This window comes from Saccopteryx bilineata, chromosome 4, assembly GCF_036850765.1.
Source record: "Saccopteryx bilineata isolate mSacBil1 chromosome 4, mSacBil1_pri_phased_curated, whole genome shotgun sequence".
Classification (NCBI taxonomy): domain Eukaryota; kingdom Metazoa; phylum Chordata; class Mammalia; order Chiroptera; family Emballonuridae; genus Saccopteryx; species Saccopteryx bilineata.
In genome coordinates, this window is record NC_089493.1 from 78,607,744 (window position 1) to 78,625,648 (window position 17,905).

The 17,905-nt window shown below is 39.9% G+C and overlaps 1 protein-coding gene and 1 non-coding gene across 2 annotated transcripts in view; both read right to left on the reverse strand.

The window, feature by feature from the left end:
• The window catches only part of STARD9 (StAR related lipid transfer domain containing 9), a 165,493-nt gene that overhangs the window by 80,351 nt on the left and 67,237 nt on the right, over nt 1–17,905 (reverse strand). The window contains exons 4-7 of the mRNA XM_066276929.1: nt 7,105–7,221; nt 5,963–5,995; nt 5,815–5,876; nt 1,041–1,153 (exon numbers count right to left, since the gene is read on the reverse strand). Coding sequence (XP_066133026.1) covers nt 1,041–1,153; nt 5,815–5,876; nt 5,963–5,995; nt 7,105–7,221 — 325 coding nt within the window. The remainder of the gene's footprint in view (nt 1–1,040; nt 1,154–5,814; nt 5,877–5,962; nt 5,996–7,104; nt 7,222–17,905) is intronic.
• LOC136336701 (small nucleolar RNA SNORD69) lies at nt 14,700–14,775 on the reverse strand. Its single transcript, XR_010731529.1, has one exon. It is a non-coding gene; the product is annotated as a small nucleolar RNA SNORD69 (small nucleolar RNA).

Consider the following 17,905-nt stretch of genomic DNA (forward strand, 5'->3'; position numbering starts at 1 on the left):
CCAGCATCTGGGACAAAGGAAACTCCACTGTCTCCCAGCAAAGTACATGGTATTTTTGTTGTTTTCAGGCTGCCGTTTATGATGGAAGGTTTGGGAAAGAACAGGTAACAAAATCATGACTGGCATACCTACTGAGTAGATTAGCCATACTTACTGAGTAGATTAGCCATGCTCTGTTTAAGGAAGAGACCAGCTCTTCATCTTTCATGTCCCTCACCTTGTCAGCATTTAAATGAATATATTGCTGAGCGACTAAGAGCATACAATATATATGTTACTTCTTATGAGTGGCCTAGCAGGGTAAAAATTTCTTCCACAAAAGAACCCAACTGTTCCTACTTAACAGCAAGACTTAGCCCAATAGAATAAGTCTGATGGTACCAAAAACCAAATATCATGCATGATGAGGAAGGATTTCAGACTCTGCCCTTGTCTGACACCTCCCCATCTCCAATGGAAGAGAATGTAGCCTAGAAAGGAGATTAACTGGCCTGGGAACCAGTGTAGGCCATGCTGGATCTGGCCCTGTAGACCCATCCTTTTCCCATGCCACTCTCCTCCTCATTGACCATGCTTTAGACACAATGACCTCCTTGAAACCACTGTGTCCTTCTTTCAGGGAGCCAGCTCAGGTAGAGTCTACCTGAAGCATTCTTCTCCTAATAATACCATTCTTCACATGATTGGCTCCAATATCCCTTCAGGATTCAGCTTAAAATGTTACCTCCTCAGAGAAGCTTTTCCTGACTGGCCTATGCAGATGGGTCATCAACAGCACCCAGTGTTCTTTTCCATCACTACATCTATTTATTTTTTTATTAGCCATTATCACAACTTGCAATTCAGTGCTTGTTTTCTGACTTCTACAAAATTATAAGGTTGCCTGTGAGGGCAGGACCATCTTTTCTACTTATCAGTACATATTCAGCATTTAGTACAGAATAAATATTCGTTATACCTTTGTTGAATGAATTAGTAACCATCAGAAAAGCTTCCCTGGGTCTGGTTTGCCTCAGACCTCCAAGACCACAGTGGCTCACCTTGGACATAGGGCCCCCTCTCTGGGTGCTCCCTGACACGCAGGGTGTAGGACTTTTTTTGATCAGATTGCTTCAATAGATCCCTCACTCGTTCATTATAGATTTCCAGAAAACTAGAGACATGTAGAAAAAGACATATAGTTATATTTACAAAAATGGTGATGTGTTCTCAAAATCAGATTTTGAAAAAAGGCAAAATAATTAGATTATCAAATGAGTGGGAAATATACCTTATTTTAGTTTCGTATCTGACACTCTAAGGCCTCGATCAAGCCAGGGTTCCCCTTTGAGTCTCTTTCTACATGTGTAAAATAGGGTTTTTAGCATTGTCTATTAAAACTTCAGTCATAGAACATTTTAGCACAATGTCAGTACTGATTAAAGTTTTACCTTCAAGAAGCTATTTCAACCTGGTTTTAGGGTATACTGCTACCAGCCTGTGCCTTAATCAGGCTGCCACAGCACAGTCCACAACGGTGTTTCCCAACGTGGGGCACACGCCCCACAGGGGGGCAATTCGATAGTTAAGGGGGGCAATTTGAAAATGGACTCGACACGACTTTAACTCTTTTGCCCCGGGCCATTTAAATGCAATGCTAGATATCGGTGCCAAATTTAACAAAAAATTCAATTCTTAAATAATTGCAGTAAATAATTATTAAGTATAATTTCGTTTGACGAGACCAAAATATCAACTGGGTGATTGGTGTCGCCAAGTAAACTTCGTCCTGGGCTTTTAAAACTCCCGGATCTTTTAAAAACTCGCTAAACAACGCAGTTATTCTCACCTAATTGGCCCATCGCAACTTCTGTAGTGTTTCACATCATTCAGTTGGTGTTAATTTGAAATAAGTGTCAGTCAAAACTGTTGTAAAAGCTCGTTGATTTAATAAATATACATATATATTGTATAGATATAATTGGTAAGTATTTGATTTTATTTTTATCAATATTAAACTTTTTATTAAGTACTTCTTGCATCGGGGCTAGAAAGCACTAATATTTTATAAATATTATTGGGGCTATAATAGTGCATGCACGACAATTTTAATTTTAGAAGCATAACTTTCCAGAAAATTTTTTCAAGTGGAAAAAATATAGATACCTTTTGATTTGCAGTGGTAGTGTAGTAAATGTGTTATATACATTTAAATAAATATGAATTTTTAGTATACGTTTACTCTATGTCACATTGAATATATTTTAACACATATTTTAATATTAGTTTTTAATTGATCTTATTTTTATTTCTTATAGCCCATAGTAAAATGAGTGGTGCAAGCAAAAAAAAAACTCGTCAATATTCGGAGGAATATTTAAAATTTGGGTTCATACCCACTGTTCACGATGAGCAGATTCCTTTTTGTCTTTTATGCCAGCAATGCTTGACCAACGAATCAATGAAACGAGGTCATCTTGAGGTGCATTTGAAGGCGAAACATAGTGCTCATATTAATTCATATTTGAGTTACTTTAAAACTTTAAAGAAAAATTTTGAAAAAAGAACAACATTAAAGTCTCTATTTACTGCTCATACTTCAACTAATAATCGTGTTCTTGAGGCTAGTTATCAAATTTTTTTATTCATCGCTAAAACTGGAGAAAATCACACTATAGGAGAGAATTTAATAAAACCATCAATATCAGCATTTCTTAAAACGGTTCTTGAAAAAGATGACAAAGATGTAAAAGCTATGCCACTCAGTGACAATACTGTTAGCAGAAGAATAGACGAAATGAGTGAGGATATTTAAAAACAACTTATTGAAAAGCTGAAAACAAGAAAATTCTCCTTGCAAATGGATGAATCAACTTTGAGAGACAGTGAGGCAGTATTGATAACTTACGTAAGATATATTGATAAAGGACATTTTGCTGAAGAAATGTTGTTCTGTAAAAGATTAGAAAGCACCACTACCTCCAAAGATATATATAATAAGCTAAAAAACTACTTAGATGTCAATGATATACCAATGAAAAATATAACATCTTGTGCTGCAGATGGTGCTCCCAATATGATGGGCAAGAAAAATGGCTGCTTAAAATTGATGAAAGATGCGAATCCAGAAATGATTCTTGTGCATTGTGTTATTCATAGGGAAAACTTGGTAGCTAAAAACATCTCGCCTGTTCTGAATGAAGTATTACATACAGTAGTAAAGTGTGTTAATGCTATTAAAGCTAGTGCCAAATGTGAGCGTCTTTTCAAGCTATTTTGTGAAGAACAAAATGAAGACCATGTGAGACTTTTACTTCATACTGAAGTAAGATGGCTATCTAAAGGAAACTGTTTGAAAAGATTTATGGTACTGTTTGATACTCCTCGTGATTTTTTAAGCGACAAACCTGAAATGAACTATCTGTTAACAATAGATGGTAAAGCATTTGTGAGTTATTTAGCCGATATCTTTGAAAAACTAAATATATTAAATAAGCAACTTCAAGGAACAAATAAAACTCTTGTCGATGCAAAAGCAAAGATATTTGGTTTCATTACGAATATTGAGTTATGTCAGAAACATATTAACAACAAAAGCTTTAAACAGTTTCATTGGCTCCAAAAATGTGAAGTAACTGATACCGCTTTACTTGTTATTGTCAATCATCTGAATATTCTACCGGCTGATTTAAAAGAAAGATTTTCTGATTTAAAACAAATTGATTTCCCAACATGGATGATGCAGCCAATGTTAGTGGATTTGTCTGATATATCAAATATACAGTATCAAGAAGAACTCGCAGAATTGCAAAATGATGAGTCAGTTAAAGCTTTATTTAATATCAAAGGAGCGATGGCATGGCTTTGTGAGGAAACAGAAATCAAATACCCAAATTCAACCAAATGTGCAAGAAAATTATTGCTACCGTTTCCATCTTCATTTTTAGCTGAATGTGGATTTAGTGCTGTCAATGATTTACTGGTAAAAAAAAGAAATCGGCTGGATATAACACAACGTGGAGACTTGAGACTAAAGCTAACCAAATTGGAACCTAATATAAAATCTCTGTGCAGCAAGCATCAAGCACAAGGATCACACTAAATTAAAATAATAAATTAATATAGAAAAATCTGTATTAAAATTATTTGGAATTTAAATTTGTTTTTCATTATATGTTTTGAAATTTTACTTACTGTGTTTTGTTAACAATTTCATAGTGATTTCTTCCTAGAACCTATCATTTATGTTTATTAAGTGAACAAATCAATTTGTTAATGTTAAAAATTATGTATGTTACATAGGGGGGGACATAAAAATTTTAGAAAGATTAAGGTGGGGCATGGCACAAAAAAGGTTGGGAAACACTGGTCCACAAGCTTGTTGAAGTGGTTTTCAAATGTGGTCTTTGAGCTCTCTTACTCTGTGAAGGCATCTCAAGGGCTGCTGCTGAGCAATGAAGGAAGCTAAGTGGTTAAGGGTATGGTTCCCACCCCTGGTTTAAGTAGGACAATTCTCATTTAATCTACTTTATACACTGGGATTCTGTTTACAATATTCTCTATCTCACAGGTATCTACTGGCATTTTATTCCTTTTAAAAATAATAACAGTTATAATCCATTATTAAAATTAGTTAAAAATTTTGATAAACAAGAAAGCACACTTCTCACAGAAAGGTCTTCATCACCAGGACACAGATGCTTGCCTATGAAGTCAGCAGTCAGAAAAAAGAGCTCCAGCTCAAAACTAAACTCCATGCACACTCTCCTTATAAATTATTTCTCCTTAAACTTCTCATATCACAGGAACCCTACATGTCTCTTAAGAGTAGTTCTTCCCAGATTTTATGGACAATAAAACATTTAATATACATGTATATGTTTACACACACACACATACACAAGCACACAGGTTTATAAATTTTTATTTTGCAAACTTAAAAAATGTAAAAATAGTGTTCACATCATTTCATTTTTAAAAAGGATGTTTACTCTTTTTGGGGTGATAAAAATGTTCTGGAATCAGATAGTAATGATGGCTGGAAAAACACTGTAAATATCGGGGGGAGGGGATCACTGAACTGTATACTTTTTTACTTTATTCATGTTATTTTATTTATTTTTAAAAGTAAATTTAGATTTTTCTGGATTTTGAAAGCCTTATATAAATCCTTTTTCACTGAATTTATTGGGGTGACATTGGTTAGCAAAATTATAGTATCAGGTACACAATTCTATAATACATCATCTGAATACTGCATTGTGTGTTCACCATCCCAAGTCTAGTCTTCAAACTGTACACTTTTAAAGCATGAATTTTATGGTTTGTAAATTATATCTTGATTAATAAAAAGAACACTGAAGACCAAAACAAAGATGATGAAAAAGAAGAATAAAACAGAGAATTAAGGGCAACTGGTAGCTTCTGCCAACAATTCACTACAGACTGGTTAAAACTTCATGTTGGAGTAGCCAGCACCAGTCTGGGAACTAGAGCTTGGCAACGACTGACCTGGAGAACAACACAGTAGGGGCTTGGAAAAATTCTAAAAGTTAGTATGAAGTTGTACAGAAAATGAAGGAGAGGAACCCAGACAGGGCAAACTGGTACAAAGGAGACACCTGCATGTTAAGCCTGAGGGCAGGAATTAAGTTTTCTACAATCCAAAGACCTAAGTATGTTACTCATCTCCCCATACTGCAAGATGCAGTATTTCTGTTCTGGCTTTTCTTCATTCTTCTGGATGACTCTGGAAGCAAAGAGAATGGCTGAACATGCTAGAACTTGGAATGGAAATAGAAACATTTTAGGCCGCAGAGTCTGGTAGGTTCTTACCTCACTTTTATCCTACAGGAGGAAGGCAGTGAGGCATAGTCTTCCTCCCTGATGAAGAGACCCTGCATAAATCAGAGGGTTGGAATTTCACTAAGAGTGTACAAATTAGACTTACTTTGAAAGGATCTAGTCAACAAAGAGTTTATACCTCACATATCCGTGGCGTCAGTCCAACAGAGGCCTGGAGAACAGAAGAAAGGAAAGCATTACTGTTTGCTCATGATGATGCTCTCACCCTGACAACGCAGGAATAGTCCTCAGCAGGGGGATAGGCACATAGGCTCCCTGTGCTAGCCTCTTCACTATAGAGAATTTCATCAGTGGTATGTAGAAGACTATTCACCAGTGCTCTCAGAAGGCATTCGTGGGAAGAATGTACCAGATGTGAGGCAAAGAAGGAAAAAAGGAGAAGCTAGTAAACCCAGATGTCTACTTTTGCAAAATGAAGGTTCAATCCTTCTTGGATAGACCTTGTTTACAACTGTGGTCCCTCTCAGAACCTATCTCCTGTTTCTACACATATAGGAGAATTAGAGTACAAGGGTGTTCAATATACACATTTAAAAAAATTGTTTTCATCTTGGATCCAGTGCTAACCTGTATTCAAGTTAAAGGCTTTATACCTCTGGTTTAAAGGGAAGTTTCTCCTTTTAATTTTAAATATATAAAATCACACTAAACATGGACATAGTGAACAATGAGCTGAGCTCATGGCAGTAAAGATAATCTTTCAGGAGAAAGTGTCCTAGAGAATGTCCCTGTATCATTGCTCTACCAGTTCATCTCACTGGGGGACTTCTAGCCCTAAAATAAAGAGGTATTCTTAAGGAATTCTACCCTTCTAATTTTCCATGATAAAGGAAGGCCCTCGTAAGTCCTACACATTCTGAAAGCTTCCATCCCAGTAGTTGGTTCTTCTGCTTCTTTCTAATACTCAGATCTAACACACACAGCCTCGATGCTGCTCAGCCCCAGACAGAGCTTAAGATTCAGTTTGGCTGGGTCTTATCAATGATATGAGATATTCAGAAGGACTGACAAGGTCTGCTTCATCAAAGGGAGCTGTGAAATTCTAAGGCTCTTCAGGGCTTAATAAAGAAAGCTAATTATTCAAAGTTTATTCTTCAATTAAAGTGCTGAGAAACCCATTCTTAATACAGAAGAGGGCCCATTAAATCTTGTTAAAGTTGACTATGAAACTCACATTCTCTTTCTTAGTGGCAAGGACAATGCAAGATTCAGGCCTGCTCTGCAGTTAGGAAGCTATTTCATCCCAATACCAGTACTCACTGGGGTCCCCAGCATGGTGTATGTCTTTCCAGAGCCTGTCTGCCCATAGGCAAAAAGGCATATGTTATAGCCTTGGGCAGCTCCAGACAGTACTTCAGTCCCCAAATCCTGGAACACCTGTAACAACACAAGTAAAGAGCCTATCACTGTGGTCTTTTTTCCCATAGCAAATTTGAAATTATTGTTTAATCTAAAAATTTTATAAAATGTTTCAAAAATACATGACTATAAATTCTTCACCTTTTCACAAGAATAAATTCAGTTTCAGAAAATGAATGCTAAGGAAAATTCATTCATTCAAACACTTTTTAAAGGTTTTTTTTTTTTTTTTAATTTTTATTTATTTATTCATTTTAGAGAGGAGAGAGAGAGGGAAAGAGAGAGACAGAGAGGAGAGAGAGACGGGGGGAGGAGCTGGAAGCATCAACTCCCATATGTGCCTTGACCAGGCAAGCCCAGGGTTTTGAACCGGCGACCTCAGCATTTCCAGGTCGACGCTTTATCCACTGCGCCACCACAGGTCAGGCCATTCAAACACTTTTTAGAGTACTTACTGTATGTTTGGCACAATGCTAGATGCTAAAGGTACAAAATTGATATGGTCCCTAATCTTAAGGCAAAGAAAGGAAAAGACATTCAAACAAATTACTGAAGAAAGACCATGCACATTAATTCTTTTTCCTTCCCATTACAAGAAAATCTTTCATACAGTTAATCAGGTAAAGCTATAATGAAATACTTCCCAGAACTTATACAAACTCAAGGTCTCAAGACACCACAGTGAAGATCAGTTAAGCCCAGAAGTTAGAGAGTTTTCCCTATGGATCTCTCTTTTCTACATGCTCCCTCCTTAGATGGACCCTAACAGTTGACTGGTTCTGCTGGTCACTAATGTCTGTGGTGGTCAGTTTTAATGAATCAGAAACAGCCAGACATCCTTATATGAAAACCCATATATAGTATTTTGTGTAATGTCTGAAAGTTCTGAAGGACTCTGTTAGGTAGATAGATGCTGGTCTCACAAAAACAACAACAACAACAACAACAAACACCCAGCTTGGCTTACAGAAAGACACAGCTTTCCAGTATGACCAGTCCTCAGCAGAATGTCACATGAACATCCACATGCAATGACTGTATGTGGACATCTTCCCTTTGTATTATTGTTGCTCAGCACCCAAATACTCTTCTTATTTGGGAGCAGGGTCTCTGCGCCAGTCTCAGGGGGAGAGCATGGCCCAATCCTCCACCACAGAAGCCAGACATGCCAGAGACTCCTCTCTACCTCCTGGCAGCTAGAACACCAAGACATGAAAATGAAGCACACAAACTAGGTGTTCCAACTTGCATTTTGAAAGAACGACACAAAAACAAAGGAATAGCTGGTAAATTCTCCATGGTGGCATCAAGAGGCCAAAAGCATCCTGAGCAAACAGTGGTACAAGTGCTAGGTGTGGCAACCAAATCAAACTAACCTGTGATATGGCTTTGCCTGGCTTCCCTGCTACCTAGGATCCCATGGTTTCCTACCAATTTTTCAACTTTCCTTTCAATTCTGTGAGTAACCTGATATGTTTCCAAATTAGAATGTGGCTCTCATGCTTCACAGCTGTGTAATCTTGAGCAAGTTACTTAAACTTTGTAAGCCTGTTCTTTAAGCTACAAAGTGGACATTTCATCTATCACAGGATTGTTATGAAGGTTAAGTAAGATAACACACATAATTACAGGCAATAGGACAAAGACAAAAGTTGCTGACTCAAGACTACATTACCCTGTTCTGTATCAGCAGCTGCAGTTAGGCTTCTTAGCCAGTGCACTATTTGTTTTGTTTGTTCATTTTTTTTTTAACTATTTTTTTAAATTTTATTTATTCATTTTTAGAGAGGAGAGAGAGAGAGACAGAGAGGGAGAGAGACAGAGAGAGAGAAGGGGTAAGGAGCTGGAAGCATCAACTCCCATATGTGCCTTGACCAGGCAAGCTCAGGGTTTCGAACCGACGACCTCAGCATTTCCAGGTCGACGCTTTATCCACTGCGCCACCACAGGTCAGGCTTGTTCATTTTTTTAATGCTTTTTTTTCCCCCTTGAGAGAGAGACAGGAACTTCAAGACGCTCCTATATGTGCCCTGACCAGGGAGGGAATCGAACCAGTAACCTCTGGACTCCAGGACAACACTCCAACTGAGCTATCCAGCCAGAGTTTAATTTCTTTTATTTTCAGAGACAGAGAGAGGAAGAGATAGAGAAGATGGAAGGGGAAGGGAAGCATTTATTTGTTGTTTCACTCAGTCGTGCACTCATTGGCTGCTTCCTGTGTGTGCCCTGATCAGGGATCAAACCTACAACCTTGTTTTGGGATGATGCTCTTAACTAACTGAGCTAACTGGACAGAGCCTTTAATGCTTCTAAATAATACTCAGAACCCAGGGAGTGGTGAAAGATGAGGCCGTGTACCATTCCCATTCCCTCCCCAGTCGCCCTCCCAGCTCTGTACTGCATGCACCCTCTTCATTCATTCACTCCTATATAAAAAGCTAAAAATCTGGCAGGGTTTTTTTGACTCCCAATATCTGTGTGGGTCAAATTCCCAGGACTGAAGGAGTCATTTCTCATCAGACAATTTGAGCTGGCTGTCATCCATTTACTAGTTGGAAAATGTTCCACAAAATTCAACCTTTCTCTCCAGTGCCCCAGAAGGAAGTAGTAGGAACAGAGGTGCAGACAGAGCCAGGCCATATCTAGTCCAAATGCCATTTCTTCCCACTGCTCACACACAGCTCAGCAGAGTGAGCTCAACGGATTGTGAAGGAAAAACAACAAAATGTCACTCTGTCCATGTCTTTATCCAAATTCAAATAATTGCGTGAAGGTTTTATGAAAAACACCTTTAAGATACCATTTTCACTCAACAGTAAAAGATGTCAAAAGGCAAAACCAGTAGACTCTAAACCTGGAATTGGTGGATATTGTTAAGATATAGCTACCATTCTTCAAGAACTGGGATGCTTAGTTCATCATAGGTTGCAGGAAAAAGCACAACCCTAGATAGAGCACACATGGCCAGATGACACCATGGTCCACTCTCATCATAATATAATAAAGCATTTGGAAACAGCTCAATGTGAATAACAAGAATAATTTGAGAGCCAAACTAAATCACCAGAAGGTAAACTAAAGATAGAGGATTGCCTGGTTCAGAAGGAGAGATTGGCAATGTGACTTTTTTCCTCTGGTGTATAAGTAGACAAAAGTGTTCAACAATCAGATTAACTATATGTAATATACACTGCTCACAAAAATTAGGGGATCAAGGAATGTGCAGATACTCCAGTACTTTCAGCCTTTTGTATAGTACATTTTCACCAATGAAAAAAAGTTGGTTTTCCATCTCATTTGCATAATCAAATGACTGTCTTTGACTTGTCATTTGCTTTTCTGATGATCTTATTTAATAAAAAAAAATCAGGCCCTGGCCGGTTGGCTCAGCGGTAGAGCGTCGGCCTAGCGTGCGGAGGACCCGGGTTCGATTCCCGGCCAGGGCACACAGGAGAAGCGCCCATTTGCTTCTCCACCCCTCCGCCACGCTTTCCTCTCTGTCTCTCTCTTCCCCTCCCGCAGCCAAGGCTCCACTGGAGCAAAAATGGCCTGGGCGCTGGGGATGGCTCTGTGGCCTCTGCCTCAGGCGCTAGAGTGGCTCTGGTCGCAATATGGCGACGCCCAGGATGGGCAGAGCATCGCCCCCTGGTGGGCAGAGCGTCACCCCCTGGTGGGCGTGCCGGGTGGATCCCGGTCGGGCGCATGCGGGAGTCTGTCAGACTGTCTCTCCCTGTTTCCAGCTTCAGAAAAATGCAAAAAAAAAAAAAAATCAAATACCTTTTTTTTATCACTTCATATTCATTTTGAAATATCCCCTAATTTTTGTGAGCAGTATAGTACTTCCAGTCTTTTACTTACAGTCTTTTACTAAAGTACTAATTAGATAGGAGACAACCCACTGGATATTGGTGCATGGAGACTCCAAACACTTGAAGCCAAAACTAAAAGACCAGCCAAAACCCAATTCCCAAGGGCAACTGAATCTAGGAATCAAAATTTTTTAAAATACATATTCTCAAAAGAATAGGAAAACAAACCACATATTGAGAGAAAATATTTTCAAAAGACACATCTGATAAAGGACTGCTATCCAAAATGTGCAAAGAGCTCTTAAAACTCAACAAGGAAATGAACAACCCAATTAAAACATATGCAAAAGATCTCAACAGCTATGTCACCAAAGAAGATATACAGATAGCAAATAAGTATATTAAACGATGTTCAGCCCTGGCAGAATAGCTCAGTTGGTTAGAGCATGGTTCCAAAGCACAAAGGTTGCTAGTTCGGTCCCCAGTCAGGGCACACACAAGAACAGATCTAAGTTCCTCTCTCTTTCTTTCTCTTTCTCTTTCTCTCTCTCTCTCTCTCTCTCTCTCTCTCTCTCTCTCTCTCTCCCTTCCACTCTCTAAAATCAATAAAATAAATATTTTTTGCCTGGCCTGTGGTGGCACAGTGGATAGAGCGCTGGCCTGAGGTTGCTGGTTCAAAACCCTGGCCTTGACCAATCAAGACACATACCCCAAGCAAACAATGGACAGCTAAAGTGAAGCAATTATGAATTGATATTTATTGTTCCTCCCTCTTCTCTGTAAAATTAATAAAATCTTTAAAAATTAATAAATATTTTTTTAAAAATTTAAAGAGGCCCTGGCCAGTTAGCTCAATTGGTAGAGTATCAGCCCAGTGTGTGGATGTCCTGGGTTCAATTCCTGGCCAGGGCACACAAAAATAGGGTGCCATCTGCTTCTATACCCTCCCCTACCTCCTACTTTCTCTCTTTCTTCCCCTCCTGCAGCCATGGCTCAATTAGTTTGAGCACACTGGCCCTGGGTGCTGAAGATGGCTCCATGGAGCCTCCACCTCAGGCACTAAAAGTAGCTCAGTTGTGAACATGGCCCCTGATGAGCATCTGCCCAGAACAGGGGTTGTAGGGTGGATCCTGTGGGATGCATGTGTTAGTTTGTCTATCCCATCCTCTCACTTGGAAAAGAAGAAAAAATAAGAATTAAAAAGTTTTTTATTAAAAAAAAAAGAAAGATGTTCAGCCCTGGTCAGTGGCACAATTGGTAGAGCACTGTCCAGATCACCAAGGTTGCCAGTTTAAACCCTGGTCAGGGCATATATGTGAAGCAATTGATGGGTACACAACAATTGAAACAGTAAGTTGATGCTTCTCTCTCTCTCTTCCTTCCCCCACCTCTCCTTTCCCCTCTCTCAAAAAAAAAAAAAAAGTTCAACATCATACATCATTAGTGTTGCATATTAAACCAAGGAGATACCAGCCCTGGCATGTTAGCTCAGTGGCTAGAGCATCAGCCCAGCATACATGTGCCGGGTTTGATCCCTGGTCAGGGCACACATGAGAAGCAACCATCTGCTTCTCTTCCCCTCCCTCCCTCCCGTCAAAGCCAGTGGCTTGATTGGTTCCAGCATTGGCCCTGGGTGCTGAGAATAGCTCGGTTGGTCCAAGCATCAACCTCAGGTACTAAGGATAGCTTGGTTGATTTGAGCATTGGCCCAAGACCAGGATTGCTGGGTGGATCCCAGTCAGGGTGCATGCAGGAGTCTGTCTCTCTAACTTCCCTCCTCTCACTAAAAACAACAACAAGGAGATATCACTGCACACTTATTAGAATGACCAAAATCCAACACACTGTCAACACCAAATGTTGACATGCATGTGGAGCAACAGGAACTCTCATGCATTGCAAGTGGGAATGGAACAGTCACTTTGGAAGGCAGTTTAGCAGTTTTTTACAAAACCAAACATACTCTCCTGCCCAGGCAGTGGCACAGTGGATAGAGCATCAGTCTGGGATGCTGAGAACCCAGGTTCGAAACCCTGAGGTTGTTGGCTTGAGCACAGGCTCATCCAGCTTGAGCATGGGCTCATCAGCTTGGGCACGGGTTGCCAGCTTATGCATGGGATCATAGACATGACCCCATGGTCATTGGCTTGAGCCCAAAGGTCAATGCCTTGAAGACCAATGTTGCTGGCTTGAGTAAGGGTTCACTGGCTCTGATGGAGCCCCTGGTCAGGGCACAAAAGAGAAAGCAATCAATGAACAACTAAGGTACTGCAAAATGAGTTGATGCTTCTCATCTCTCTCCCTTCTTGTCTGTCTGTCCCTCTCTCTCACTAAAACAAACAAACAAACAACGAAAACTAGGCACTGGTCGGTTGGCTCAGTGGTAGAGCGTTGGCCTGGCGTGCAGGAGTCCCGGGTTCGATTCCAGCCAGGGCACACAGGAGAAGTGCCCATCTGCTTCTCCACCCCTCCCCCTCTCCTTCCTCTCTGTCTCTCTCTTCCCCTCCCGCAGCCAAGGCTCCACTGGAGCAAAGTTTGCCTGGGCACTGAGGATGGCTCTGTGGCCTCTGCCTCAGGTGCTAGAATGGCTCTGATTGTGGCAGAGCATCGCCCCCTGGTGGGCATGCCGGGTGGATCCCGGTCGGGCGCATGCGGGAGTCAGTCTGACTGCCTCCCCGTTTCCAGCTTCAGAAAAATACACACACACACACAAAAAAAAAACAATGAAAACTAAACATACTCTTATACAATTCATCAATCACATTCCTTGGTATTTATAACAGCTTCATTCATAACTGCCAAAACTTAGAAGCACTCGAGATGTTCTTCACTAGGTAAATGAATAAATATGTGGTGGTGTTACATCCAGACAATGGAATATTCAGTGTTAAAAAGAAATTAGCTATCAAGCCATGAAAAAGCGTGAAGTAACCTTAAATGCATATTGCTAAGTAAAATAAGCCAATCTGAAAAAACTATATATTGTATGATTCCAAGTATTGTACATGTCATTCTGGAAAAGGCAAAAGTATGAAGATGGTAAAAAAAAAAAAAATCAATAACCTAGAGCTGTTTTCTCTGAACATATATACACTGATTTATCAATGTCATCCCATTAAAATTAATAAAAAAAAATCAGTACTTGGCAGAAGGGTAGTATGGTAGATGGAGCACAGAGAAATTTTTAGGGCAGTAAAGCTATTCGATATGATACTTCAATGTTGTTCACATGTCATTATACATATGTCAAAGAATGTACAAAACCAAAAGTGAACCCTAGTGTAAACTATGGACGTTGGGTGATAATGACACGTCAACCACTGTAGGCTCATCAACTGTGTCAGATGCTGGTAGATGGAGGGCGGATCTCTCTCTGTGCTTTGTACTCAGTTTTGTGGTAAATCTAAAACTGCTCTAACAAATAATGTCTCCTTTTAAAAAGTAAGATAAAAATAAATCTTAAGGGATAGATTTTCCCAATATTTGCAATATTATCAGACATATTAATCTTGAAAACAGATAGATTAAACTCTGTTACTGAAGATTTCATGATGACTATTTAAGGTCCAAGAATAATCGTTGCCCTGTATTTTTCTAAAGACATTTTTCACTGATAGATTTTTATTTTCCTGGAACAAGAGATGGTAATTGATGAGAGTACTACTTTGTCTGGAGGACAAGGGACAGAACACAAAATTCAGGGTTGAACTGAACAAACTAGCACTGTCTATCAAATCCAATATATTGTCAATTGCCATAGATTTTTTTTGTTTATTTGTTTTCAGTAGTTCTGCAGTTCTTTCTATTATATATTATGTTCTCTAAACCCCCAGTAGACTCATAACAAAAAAATCTGTGATTTCAATTTAAGATAAGAAAGTGTCCAAAACAATGAAATAGATACTGATTTCAAATAAAGTCTCAAAAATGAGCCTGACCTGTGGGGGTGCAGTAGATAGAGCATCAACCTGGAATGCTGAGGTCACTGGTTTGAAAGCCTGGGCTTGCCAGACAAAGGCACATATGACAAGCAATTAATGAACAACTAAAGTTAAGTAACTATGATTTGATACTTCTCATTCCAACCACCTCTGTAAAATCAACAAATAAAATCTTAAAAAAAAAATAAATTGTAAAATGAGAAGAGGGACATTTCAATTGCTAGAAATTATGCAAACATGTTTCACTAATGCTGTTACTTAGGAAAACTTCACACTTATGACACAGAGAAGCTGAGCAGGTAATATTGATACTATTCATGATCTATTGACCCATCTTCTCTCCCAACTTGTGGTAGAATGCATAGAAAAGTAGGATTCAGGATCTACAATTTGAAGAGAAAGCATTCATATACATAAAATACACAACTTACTGGAACCTGCAGTTGTGTAAGGGCTTAGAATGATTTCTCTTCCTCTAAACAGCTACACTTATAGTTTAGTGGTTAATAACACAGGCATGGCCCTGGCCAATTAGCTCAGTTAAGAGCATCCTCCTGCAATGACAAGGTTGTGGGTTCAATCCCCGGTCAGGACACACATGGGAAACTAATGAATGCACAACTGAGTGAAACAACAGTTTCCCTCCCCCCTCCCCTCTCTCTCCCTCCCTCTGTCTCTAAAAAAATTAATAATAATAAAATTAAGCCCTGGCTGGATAGCTCAGTTGGCTGTTGGAGTGTCATCCTGAAGCACAGAGGTTGCCGTTTCGATAGTCAGGGCACATACAGAAGAAACTCAATATTCCTGTCTCTCTCCAAAAGAAGGAAAAAGAACATAGGATTTAGAACTTTCTAGGTTCAAAATCTGGCTCTTTGACAAGTAATTGTACCTCAGTTTCTACATTTGTGATGGAGATTTAAAAAAAATTTTTTTTTGTATTTTTCTGAAGTTGGAAATGGGGAGGCAGTCAGACAGACTCCCGCATGCGCCCAACCGGGATCCACCTGGTATGCCCACCAGGGGGCGATGCTCTGCCCATCTGGGGCATCGCTGTTGCAACCAGAGCCATTCTAGCACCTGAGGCAGAAGCCACAGAGCCATCCTTAGCGCCCGGGCCAACTTTGCTCCAATGGAGCCTTGGCTGCGGGAGGGGAAGAGAGAGACAGAGAGGAAGGAGAAGGGGAGAGGTGGAGAAGCAGATGGGCGCTTCTTCTGTGTGCCCTGGCCGGAATTGAACTCGGGACTCCTGCACGCCAGGCCGACACTCTACCACTGAGCCAACCGGCCAGGGCCAAAATTTTTTTATCTATTAATTTTAATGAGAGGAGAGAGAAGGGGGGAGGAACAGGAAGCATCAATTCATAGTAACTGCTTCTCGTATGTGCCTTGACCAGGTAAGCCCAGCACCTTGAACCAACAACCTCAACATTCCAGGTCATCGCTTTACTCACTGCTCAGCCACAGGTCAGGCTTTTTAAATTTTATTTTTATTTTTGGTGACAGGGAGATTTTAAAAGTACCTAAAACTCAAAGGATTTTTTTAAAGGATTAACTGTGTTAATAATACCATCTAAAGCATTTAGAACAATGTCTAACACAAACTAAGCACTAAATAAATGCAAGTTTTTATTATTATTACACTTTACCTGTTTCCATTTTTCTGTATAAGGACTACTCAAAAGAGTTACCTTTTTCTCTGGTACCCTCATATCTTTTAAGGAGAACCACGTATTTACTTTGGAAAATAGATATATGAATACAAATACCATAGTTATTATGTCCCAACTTCACATAGATACCTTTTTAACAATGTATGCCTCCTACCCTATTAAAAAAATATTTCCAAAACATCTTAACAAACCATTAAAGTAAAATAATAATTAAACCTCTTCAAATCTTAAAGAGACAGAAGGGTTGCAATTTTCTAAACCATGACATGGGCTTAAAGAATCTCCCAAAGTGTCCCCACTTAAAATTTCTCTGACCTCATAGCTACTGTTGTGCTTATAGAACTAGGAGGCATTTTTAAAAAGACCAAAGCGAATTAGGATGACATCAGAGTAACTATGGCATGGGAGATACTACTGATCTCCCCTTGAAATTTCAACAAATTGAACAACTATAATGCAGTGAAAGAACCCCAGCTGGGCTTGCAGGCGCATCTGAAAGATCCACACACTGAATGGACTGAAGGTGGGATGGGCTGAAAAGGGGGAAGAAGATAAAACACATTCGTGTGGGGCTCGAGAAAGAAGACAAATCCAGAGTGACTGGATTTTTTTTTTTCTCTACCGGCTACAGGGAAGAGGGAAGCTTGGGCTGTCTGGGTTTTGTCTGAGGGATATGGAGATGAAAACCCAGAATGATTGCATCTCCTTCTGCCAGGAGGAGTGCTAAGATAGAGAGCCAGAGGGGGAAAAACTAAACCAAAATGTCGAGAGTGCAGGGTCACAGCCAGTGCTCCTGTGCTCTGCCTGCAGCCCACTCAGCAGAGACAGAGAAAAGTAAAGTACGGACCCCCCAGTCTCCCAAATCCCACCTCCCCCATCTCAGGGGTATGCAAAGTGGCAAAGACAAACCCTACAGCAAGCTCTCCAGAGCCACTCTCTCCCCTGAAGAACAGAGGTGCTCCACATCTGGTCCCCTTGTCTGTTGAGATGTGGGGAGGAGTGCTCGTAGGCCTGAGAACATCATCGCTACAGCCATCAAGCCAGAAAGCTAAAGCCATAACACCAAAGCCATAAAGCCCTCACAACACGCCCCACCCACAAACACAGTTGCAGCCTCGCCTACATCATTGCCACAGCAACATCTCAGTGGAGGATAGCCCAAGAATTTCACAGAGCTAAAACTTACAATATAGTTACACCTACTAGAAGAAAACAGTAATCTCTCAAAACTGAAATCTATTTTTCCTTTGTTTTCCCTTGTTTTTCCTTCTTTCTGTTTTAA